Source organism: Mizuhopecten yessoensis, unplaced genomic scaffold (genome assembly GCF_002113885.1).
Source record: "Mizuhopecten yessoensis strain PY_sf001 unplaced genomic scaffold, ASM211388v2 scaffold11171, whole genome shotgun sequence".
NCBI classification, from domain to species: Eukaryota; Metazoa; Mollusca; class Bivalvia; order Pectinida; family Pectinidae; genus Mizuhopecten; species Mizuhopecten yessoensis.
In genome coordinates, this window is record NW_018408915.1 from 97,193 (window position 1) to 109,420 (window position 12,228).

General features: G+C 35.4%; 1 protein-coding gene across 5 annotated transcripts in view; it reads left to right on the forward strand.

Moving 5' to 3' along the window:
- LOC110467341 (maternal embryonic leucine zipper kinase-like) overlaps nucleotides 1-2,114 on the forward strand; it is a 32,093-nt gene extending 29,979 nt beyond the window's left edge. For 4 of the 5 annotated variants that reach the window (XM_021524451.1, XM_021524454.1, XM_021524456.1 and 1 more), the window contains one exon: nucleotides 865-2,114. In XM_021524451.1, the coding sequence (XP_021380126.1) occupies nucleotides 865-871 (7 nt within the window). In that variant the 3' untranslated portion in view covers nucleotides 872-2,114. The remainder of the gene's footprint in view (nucleotides 1-864) is intronic. The other variant, XM_021524452.1, reaches the window with a different exon arrangement.
- The last annotated feature ends 10,114 nt before the right edge of the window (nucleotides 2,115-12,228 follow it).

Here is a 12,228-nt window from a genome sequence, read left to right on the forward strand (position 1 = left end):
AAAATAACCTCTTTACCCCTGGAATTTGATCCTCAGATCTCTTGATAAGAAAGCAACATTGCAGCGAAAAACTTCAAAATGTTTTAAATCCCTAGTAGGTACATGTACAGCCAAATGTCAAAAGTCTTTCACATTAGATAAGTTTCCCATTGGACTTTTACTTTTACTTAATAAGAAATATTTTCCAAACTTTTTTTAATTTGAACTCCAATTTTTATAAAATCAAAATTAATCAACTTTTGACTTAAAAGGAAGGAAGGAAAAATAATTTTTGAAAAGTAAATGAATAAAGAATGTAATGGGGAAAATGACTTAATGTGAAAGACTTTTGAACTCTGGCTGTACATACAAAAGTACAAATAAACTGGCGATAAAAAAATTATGCAAAAATGTACAGAAAGAAGTTACTCTTTGTGTTCTACTTGACATTTATTCATTGATATTTCTAGTTTTGTCTGTATTATTCATACCTTGACACAATGTTATGTGACAGCCACCCACCAAATTTAGGTTTCATGTATTGGAATCAAAGAAAAGGAGAGGAAGCTATTTGCAGTAAATCGAAAACATTCAGCATGCATTTTGGAACTTAATTCAGAGTCAATCAAAACATAATTAACACATAAAATCATGTCAAACTTTTTATTGTATTTGCGATTACTCATTTCACATATCATAGCCAAATATATTACTACAAAAAACGCATTGCAGTAGTAAGTGATACTTGATATTTATTAATATACCATTTTCTGTCATAGCTTAACAAAGGGACCAGTCGGTCTTGAAACATTGCGACTTGTTTAATACGTATATTGTTTTTGTAGAAAATAAAAACTATGATATCATTTTCTGTATCGTTCACAGAACATAGCCCTGATGTCAGTCTCCGTTGAAATGATTAACCGAGGTCCAGGGAATTCAGGACGTGAAGTGGAGCGTTGATGTCACTCTCCGGTGAAGTGATTGACCGAGGTCCAGGGAACTCAGGACGTGACGTGGAGCGTTGAATGTGCCGGGTGCTAATTAACGGGGCCAATCTGTGCGAGTTGTGATATGTACCAGTAGGTGCCTTGTATTGGGACGTAAATATGGATCCTCTATTCAACAGGTGTGCCAACGCCTGGGACAATATTGTGTATAGTGTTATGTTGTACAGTGCATTCAAGATTGTCAGATATTTATTGGACTGATTTTTATATATTTTTTATTAACATGTAGATGAAGTCTTTCATTGTAAATGATTATCACTGCATTCTCGAGCAACTCATGTGTTGAAATATATTTTTAAGCCGAAGACGAATGATTGTACCCATCACTGCACCCTTGAGCAACTTGTGTGTTATATATAATTAGTCCATGGTGGTGTTTCCAGGGATGAAATATATTTTTAACATCAATTGGACTGTTAACATACAGAATATTTTGGAATCGTTATTTAAAATGTGAGAAATAGCAGAGGTGTACAACTTACATCTATAGAGTACTAGACCCAGGGCAGATATTTGGGGGGGAGGGGACATTAGCTTTTACTAGGAAAGTATTTTTTCGGAATAAGACTATTCAAAATTTAAAATGAATGTTATATAGCTACTCTGGATTCTTAAAAGATGTCAAGCTGTGCCTATATGGGGTCTGTAGTAAAAAAAGGTATGATTCACTCATGTGACAAACAAGTGTAGGGGTATTACAAGTATTACAAAATTTGCTTACCATAATACAGACACAAAATGATATAATGCATAATCCTCATATATGTATAAAGTTGGAAAATTCTTGTATGACTTGTATACAATATCTATACTGTCTTTTTCTGTTTGTCTCCTACCAGAAAGGGCCATAGGTTTGCACCCCATCTATCAGTTCATACACTTTTACCTTCAATTATTAAATTTTGTTTGGGAGAACCTCTTGGAATGGCAGAGTGTTTTGAACAAAAACTCGGGTCACATGCCTGACTGTATAGAGTTATGGCCCTTTGTGTATATTTGATACCGAAGTTTTCAGAGGTGGGGGACTATAGATTGCTCTCAATACTTTGCCTTATAATAATAATAATAATTTAAGGTTTTTATATACCGCTTTATCACAACCTAGTCCGTAGGTCGTCTCAAAGCGGTTCACAAAGTATTATCCGTGGTTATAGGGCCTTTGCAACCGCCAATATCTTTCTCAACTCCCTGGGCAGCATCCGGCTAGCCGGAGCTGCCATTTCGGCGCTAACAGCTAGCATTCAACAATTCTAGCACTGCCAAACCACATACCCATTTACAGCTAAGTAGACTGGAACAAGCGGAGTAAAGTATCTTGCTCAAAGATACGACACAATGCCGTGATGTGACTCGAACCCGCAACCCTTCGGTCATGGGCCCGGCGTCCTACCACTAGACTACCTTGCCTGGTTATCGTAAACTTTATCTTTCAATGCTCCAAGTAAAGACCAAGTTTTGTATTTCTATCTGTTGCAGTTCCATTTTCTCTCTTCTCTGCTTTCGATCTGATTTTCTTGTGTTTGTCAAACCAACTGGTGTTTACATACCTGCACTTTTTACTCCATTAAACTTCTATGTCACTTTTCATCTGTGTGTCATCTCTCATCTCCAGATGGTTTTTATTGTTTGATAATTATATATTTTATTATGTGTTGAAATGGTATGGTTTTCAGGTATGTGTGGTGTTTGTCAAAGTTCAAGTATGATTGCTCTGGTTGTCAACTTGGTAAAATGTTTAATTTGACCACTGTGACATGCCAGTAAAGTAACATTAAGTTACACTGGTTGCAATTTATATAAAGGTTCTGAAACAAGCTTTCATTTCACATAAGATTTATGAAATAGGTCTAGAAATTGTCAATTAGGGAGGCTGTGTTGAGCTAAACTGAAACATAGGGACAGGTAACTTAAAATGTATAAAATGTAAACAACTCAAATTTCCTTCTTTTTTTTCAGGCAACTAAGATTTTGTGTGAATATTTAGAAAATCTTTCACCATTTTTTTCTGTTTTCAATAACACTCTTGATATTTATGATGTGGGGCTTTAACTGAATCACCTGTAACATCACAATTAAAAAGTCACTTTGCAATAAATAAATATGACAAAAGAATGACAGCCATATTCACTACATATTACACAATAGTGATGTGATAACTAGTAATGGGAGATAACTCCAGCAAAAGGCACAATATTGCCAGTCCATCACCTATATACCAGCATTTCTTTAACCTGCATTCTACTTTCTAGATATAGTTTCGTGCTTAAAAACAAAAGATTTTTTTTAAGTGTGAACGTTCAAAGAAGATAGATGCAATAATAGTAACCCTGTCAGTGACATTGTCAGCTTGACGTTTTGGTTCGAGTTTCAACATTTATTCAGTATTTGTGGCGATATTTGGCTTATTTTTTTTGTGGAAAGTTTCAATACTGATGCAGCATATGCAGCATTGTCAGACCAGAAAAAATAATTGAAATGAATTGATTTTTTTTTATCAGGCTGACTTAACTATATTTTGAATATTCTTCCAATAGGCAAGCTTTACTAAATTTTGTATACTGTTCTTAAACAGCTGTTGTTAAAATGTATAACGTCAAATGTGAGAGGTTCGGCCACCATGTGTAGATATAATTAGCAATCTATATGATAATAATAATGGACTTTACTTCACTCTTGGTAACATTTCAAGCCTTTCAGTCCTGTCTCACAAATGGCCTAGCCATATTTACAAGTTTTACAGTCGGAATGGGGAATTACTATTTCCATCTGTATTTAAATTGAGCACATTGATTTTTGGGCCATGTGACATCTCCTTTATGTTAAAACGAAATAGTCAAGGACACAATCTTTCTCAAAAATGTCAAGATTTGAATTAATAAGAATTTCAAACAAGCAATTCATTCTTTTTCTTATGAAGGATTGGTGATATTGAATAGAAATTTCAGACAGTTAATATCTTTTTCTCATGAAGGATTTTCCAATTGCATTAAATTAATTCTCATCAAAAGTCTTGTCAGATTGGATTGGAATCTTAAATTCGTTTTTTTTTATTTGCCGTTTTAAAGCAGTCACCTGACTATATTCACTTGCAGAATGATGTAATCCTTAGCTGCGAGCCAGACTTTGGCAATAATGCTATCCAGGGATGTCAAGGAAGGATCTACATCACCGTGGCCTTCCATCGTGTCTGTCTGGGCAAACACTTCTAGATCGGTTTGCGTTTCTGGTTTATTGACCTGTATTTCTCATAAACAATGAGGAGTTTACCAACTCGCCAGCCAAGTTTTACAAGTACTATATTTCTACTGTATGCTTCGGGAAACTACTGCTGTCCCACATTAAGGCTAACCAATATCTGAGTGGATTGATTCACTCTTAGGCACTCTGTGACCTTCATTGTAGAGACAACTCTATATAAGGACATCACTCTCTGTGTCATCACTCTCTGTGACATCACTCTCTGTGTCATTACTCTCTGTGACATCACTCTCTGTGTCATTACTCTCTCATGAGGATGTCACTAGTCACTTAGCCATTCCACTTGTTGAAATCATTCTATGAGTATGACACATGACACATCAGGCTGTTCCACTCAGTGACATCACTCTATGAGGATGTCACTAGTCACTTCTGTCCCTTCCACTTAAGTGACATTACTCTATAAGGATGTCACTAGTCACCTTTGTCCCTTCCACTTAGTGACATTACTCCCTGAGGATGTCACATGACACTCAAGGTCGTTCACTGGTCACCTTTCAATACTGACTTTACTCTATGATGAAATCACTAGTCACTTTTGGCCATTGAAAACTGTGACATCACACACTTGAGAATGCCTATATACACTATTGGCCATTCATCATGTAACATATCTCAATATGGATGTCACGAGTCACTAATGACTGTCAACACTGTGACATCACACACTGAGAATGTCTATATACACTATTGGCCATTCATCATGTAACATATCTCAATATGGATGTCACTAGTCACTAATGGCTGTCAACACTGTGACATCACACACTGAGAATGTCTATATTCACTATTGGCCATTCATCACGTTACATATCTCAATATGGATGTCACTTGTCACTAATGGCTGTCAACACTGACATCACACACTGAGAATGTCTATATACACTATTGGCCATTCATCATGTAACATATCTCAATATGGATGTCACTAGTCACTATGGCTGTCAACACTGTGACATCACACACTGAGAATGTCTATATACACTATTGGCCATTCATCATGTAACATATCTCAATATGGATGTCACGAGTCACTAATGACTGTCAACACTGTGACATCACACACTGAGAATGTTTATATACACTATTGCTCATTCATCACTTAACATATCTCAATATGGATGTCACTAGTCACTAATGGCTGTCAACACTGTGACATCACACACTGAGAATGTCTATACACTATTGGCCATTCATCACATGACAGATCTCAATATGGATGTCACTAGTCACTAATGGCTTTCAACACTGTGACATCACACACTGAGAATGTCTATACACTATTGGCCATTCATCACATGACAGATCTCAATATGGATGTCACTAGTCACTGATGGCTGTCAACACTGACATCACACACTGGGAATGTCTATATACACTATTGGCCATTCGTCACATAACATATCTCAATATGGATGTCCCTAGTCACTAATGGCTGTCAACACTGTGACATCACACACTGAGAATGTTTATATACACTATTGGCCATTCATCACAAAACATATCTCAATATGGATGTCACTTGTCACTAATGGCTGTCAACACTGACATCACACACTGAGAATGTCTAAACACACTATTGGCCATTCATCATGTAACATATCTCAATATGGATGTCACTAGTCACTTATGGCTGTCAACACTGACATCACACACTGAGCGTGTCTATATACACTATTGGCCATTCATCATGTGACATATCTCAATATGGATGTCACTAGTCACTAATGGCTGTCAACACTGACATCACACCCTGAGAATGTCTATACACTATTGGCCATTCATCACGTTACAAATCTCAATATGGATGTCACTAGTAACTAATGGCTGTCAACACTGACATCACACACTGAGAATGTCTATAGTCACTATTGGCCATTCATCATGTTACATATCTCAATATGGATGTCACTTGTCACTAATGACTGTCAACACTGACATCACACACTGAGAATGTCTAAACACACTATTGGCCATTCATCATGTAACATATCTCAATATGGATGTCACGAGTCACTAATGACTGTCAACACTGTGACATCACACACTGAGAATGTCTATATACACTATTGGCCATTCATCACGTTACATATCTCAATATGGATGTCACTAGTCACTAATGGCTGTCAACACTGACATCACACACTGAGAATGTCTAAACACACTATTGGCCATTCATCATGTAACATATCTTAATATGGATGTCACTTGTCACTAATGGCTGTCAACCCTGACATCACACACTGAGAATGTCTATATACACTATTCGCCATTCATCATGTAACATATCTCAATATGGATGTCACTAGTCACTTTGCGGCCATTAATACTGTGACCTCACCTGGTGACATCACTGTGAGAATGTCACATGTCACTATAGACCGTTCAACATGTGACATCACTCTCACTCTACAAGGATGTCACTTGTCACTTCTGTCCCTTTCACTCGGTGACATCACTGTGAGAATGTCACATGTCACTATAGACCATTCAACATGTGACATCACTGTTACCCTAACAGGATGTCACTTGTCACTTCTGCGCCTTCCTCGCTGTGTCATCACTCGGACGATATTGATTTCGCACAAATTTCTGTAGGTAATCTAACTCCATTCTCATTTCTGCTAAATCAATGTAATCTTAGCAATCTTTACTGATACCATGAAGACTGTTTTCTTAATTTTTATGAAGAAACCTGCTGTAAAGGTTGTAGGATTAATTTTTGAGTAAACAGAAATAACTGTGGGTGACATACAGAGATCAATTTTAGAATTGAAATATTTTTAAAACAAAAATCAAATTATTTTTATATTTATGATGAATTTCTTACTTTATGGTATGTGTAATTTTATGTTAGTATACTTTTTTTTATTTTGTTTTATATGTACATTATAGGATCTTTTAAAAGTCAATGACAAATTGACACCCAGGGTCAATTGTTCAAGTCCTGATTTCCTCAACAATACAAATTCAGGCAAATCTGTGTTTTATTTCAATTCTGCAGTCTGTATATTTTTTCAAATGTTATTGCGATTATTATCTGTAGATGAATCAACTATAAGTCAAACGTTAGTCATGAATTTTTTTTTATTGAAAAATTCTGCACACTGCTCCATAGGTTGTTGAGTTAGTCAGCACTTGAGCGGTTTGACCCTGCTGTTAGTAATGTTATATGTCAGTGTTAGGAGTCATGCCAAGTGCTTTGTATAGGAATCAGCTCTGATAACAACATTAAAATGATCAGTTTATTGTGAGTATAAATTGTAAAAATAAATTATACTATAACATGTACGATGTTTGTTATTTCTACAGCAAGCCTATTTCAAACGTTACCAGACACAGATTATGTATGTATACATAGTTTGATTACCAGATACAAAGACGTATATAATAATGGCTTTATACGTCTCTGCCTGATATTGTCAGGATTCATAAGAACAATGTAATATGATAGCAATAATGAAGTCATTGAGGGTAGATTTATTGTTTATTTTAAAATATGATAGCACTTGACACGTTGAGATTTATATGAAGAAACAAATAGTGGTACCGTCTCTGAGCCTTTCACCTCTTATGAGTTATGAGGTTCTTCAGGATATTTTATTTACTTAAAAAAAAATCAGGTTAAAAAGACCACTGAGATAGTTTCACGTCGATAATGTAAACTCACGACTATTGTATCGGTATATTTGTTTTAGCTTAAAGCATCTGGGAGGCAAGGGGTGTATTTTTGTGTGTCCGAATCCACTAGTGGATATACAGACACGGATTCTTAGGCTGAAGGGGTATATTTTACGGTCACCAATCACAAAATAAATTATGTAATATGATATCACATTCATTATCTGTCGCCTAAACAAAACCGTGAGGCCAAGCGTCTTGATGTTTGGCCCATAACTTGCTGTAAACGTATATCAGTTTGTTTAGATAAACTTTCTCCGTTGCATGAGTAACATGTGTTCAAACGACTCTGAGGCGTGTTATGTCTGTTATTTACTTATTCACACATGAAATTTCATCAAGAGTCGAGAAGCTTTATTTAACATCGCATATACATGTAACATTCTAACTTTAGCACTGTAGTGCTATTCTTGCGACAAAACATATATACAATTTAACAAGGACCACAGTACTTATGAATATATATATATATATATATATATATAAAAACATGACAACAATTCAATTTGGATATGCTACAAATATACAGTAGAACATGAAATCACAGATTATGCAAAATAAAAATTTAGAAATTTTAAAAGAAATAATTTAATAGTGAACACTTGAATGTCACACGAGTTACAAAAGACAAGTTAAGACACTATCATAGCGTAATGTACATATATGCTAATGTAGTAAAGTGTAAAAATTTACAGGATATACACTAATATAGTGTGAATTAATGAAGTCATAGATTGAAACAGAGAGCTATAATTATGATATTGTAAAAAAAAGTAATGATCTTTTATATAATGGAGCTCAAGTCTAAAGTAAATATCATATACATAATAAGTATAGTACTGAAGTATATCAGCAAATTAAATAACAAAAGCAACAGTGAAGTTAAAGAGTTGTAGTAGAATACATGTAGGTTGATTCCAAAGGGAGACAACTCACACTATATGATGTGTGCAGATAGCACATAAGCAGACATTTTTGTTCCAGGTGCGAAGCAGCCCACGAAATGACTTATAGTTTTCAGCTAATCGAAGTTCATTTGGTAGGCTGTTCCACACCTGGGAAGCAGGAAAACGGAAAGATCTCTTACCATATGTGGAGGTGTTCACCTTTGGGATCTTTACCAGGTTATCTTGTCTCAGATTGTAAATCACTTCTTTCCTCTCAACAAGATTTTGTAAAATTGATGAAGAAATATCATTTAAATTTTAAAAACATCAGAGGCCATACCTTTCATACGTTTTACATGTAAACAAATCAAGTTTGTGTTTTCTGAGAATATCAATGAAACTAAGTGCTGGTTCCTGAACTTTTTCCATTTTCCTTGTATTTGTCGATGTACAAAAGTGCCAGGCAATTCGACGATAGTTAAAATTTGATAGACTATAAGACTTAAAAATGGTAACTTTTCCTTTCTTTGTAAGATTGTTTCCCAGTCTTTTTAAAACGGCAAGTTGTTTAGCAGCATTTCTATTAAGGCGAAATTATATGTACATCAAATTTAAGAAGAAAGTCAATATCCACACCTAAAGGTTTCACACTGTCTTCACATAATCTCAAGGCTTTAAATATTTAAAGATTTGATAGAGTAACTAGTCTTTTTGCCAAAACATATTGCCTGGAATTTCTCTGGATTGGCCTTCATACCATTAAAATCAAACCATTCTATAAGAACTTTGCTCTCTTTTTCTAAACAATCTATATAATGAAATATGAAATAAATATAAGGTTATTAATCATTCTTATTCATATACACAATCTCTGCAAAGACCACGGATTATGATAGCATCTAATCTAATCCGTGCAACGACTGAACTAGATGTTATTTTCGGTCGAGGTTAATAAAAGTAATTGGTGAGCACTACGTAGGAGGATATCCGTGAACTTTGCTGGATAGCTTCACTGTCCCGAAATTTGTCCATTAGAGCGATTTGCTCTCACATGTTAAATTAAATCATCAAAATAGTATAGCTGAGCAAATACCTGTTCCACCACTTTTCTACAGTAAACAGGCCCTGAATACGATTTTGAAATTACTATCGGTATAGACACGACCGATAGGTGGACAAGCTCCCTGATTATAATCAAGTGGTGCGGGAATTTTGAAGAGAGAAAATGTTAGGATAAATATTTTTTTTTCGTATCCAACTCTGTGCTGTAGTACATTCGCACGCGGTTTTTTGTTTGTTTTTACGTCCTATTAACAGCTATGGTAATTTAAGGACGTGCCAGATTTTGGTGGTGGAGGAAAACCGAAGTACCCGGAGGAAACCATCGACCTGCGGGGAGTACCTCCACGTAGACCTCGAAGCCGCAACCCGGTATAGTGGAAGGCTACAATGTAGTAGTAAGAAATCCAAAGTCATACAACTTCCGAACTCTTCTTCGTTGGAGACACAACACTGAGCGCTGGAACTCTCTGCCTTAAGGAAATTGTACACATTTAGGAGGGTATTTTGCGTTAGTAATGACGGCGATTGTCTGATCAATGCTGCAAGACTTACAAGGTCACTAGAGCTGGTCACCGAAATCACAATCTTCTTAATTTGAGGAACGTCATCATTCTCAAAATCAGATTTTAAGTACTTACAATACATACAAAAATTGAAAAGGATTTCCTCTCCAGAACAGTTTTTGGCGACTTGGTGTATTTCCCTTTAAATTATTTTTTTCCCGACTTAGAGTTATTATTACTTCATTAAACTACTTATTCATTTTCATCTTGAAGCTATTGACTAGCAACATATGAGCGGATAGGTCAGAAGTTCAACTCCCTGTATTTTCGGATGGGGGATTTGTATTTTATTAAAATTTCGAACTTCAAACAACTTACTCTGTAATGCATTGTAAGATATGTTTTATATGGTTTACATCGAAAAAAGAAAAATGGAACGAACATTGGTGCTAACGATGAAATACATTTTAATATGATGGTAACGTTTTACATTAAGGATTATATATTTCTCGGAACTTTCATGGATATAGGACATGTAAAATATTTATAACGTTGAGAAAACTCCTATTAACTCAAATCGGCGGATGAATTGTAGAAAGTCTAGCTCTAGAACACTTAGTTAGAGAATGGAAAGTTTCAGAATATTTATATTTCGAACGTCCGTAGAGTTAATGTAAAACAGGGACTTGATCTAGTAACATATTATAATGATGACTTGCATTCCAGTGGGTTCAACCTTGCAAACGTGAGAAGCCTAGAATTACAAATCGTTATAGTGAAGATTGACTTGCTTGATAAGAAATCTTTTCAAGACACAAATCAAAATAGGATTCAGGAAACGGGAGCACATTTTGACTGCAGGGTGAATTGATTTCTTTGTGATATTTACTTTATTTATTTTGTCGAATTTGGTTTCAAATGGAGTCTATATCAACGTAATATTTATAATCCGTGTAATGTTAGCAGTGTTAACGCACCTCTCTCCTTATCGACATCGCTGTCTCCCGAAATTCTTGCTTTACATCGATTATGAGTGTTCGCAGTAAAATCAGTTTTCTGGAGTGAAAACACACTTAACACGTTTGATCGACACACGGAATAGTTTTCCGTTGTGAACATTATTTAAATAAAAGATACCGCAATGACGCCTACAAACTATTCCCATGGTAACCAGATCAATTCAATGACATGTGGAAGTCAATTTTAAATATTCCATACTTTCTAATATAACTGCCTCTCTGGCAGAGAGAGATATGCAAATACACCTATATATACACTAATATAACTGCCTCTCTGGCAGAGAGAAATATGCAAATACACCTATATATATACTCTGCCTTCGGCTGTCTTTAGCCGAGGGGACTATTGGTTTTATATAATAGCTATATTTTCAATTATAGTATATCAATTCGATCTTCTTGTAATATGATGTATATGTACATGTAACTGTTCTGTTTCACTGTGTCTTGAAAAAGGAGCGGATCGCTCCGAAAATTTGACAACCTAAACTTGTCCACACTGTTGGAATTACTTCTTTGCCCCATATATATATACTCTAATATAACTGCCTCTCTGGCAGAGAGAGATATGCAAATACACCTATATATATACTCAACAGCTCTGTTAGAAATCGACACACTGAAAAGAACTCTGTAAAAAGACCTCATGCTGCAACATACCAATTTTATCAGAATTTTTATTTTAAAATGCCAGTGTATTTTGACGGTCGAAAAGGGAAAAAAATGTAGAGATGCGATTTCTTTTCAGCGACACTTTTGGGATGTAAGACATCGGCCCATGCCAAAGAGAATGTTTATTGTGTCACAAAACACGCATCCCTACTGTAAC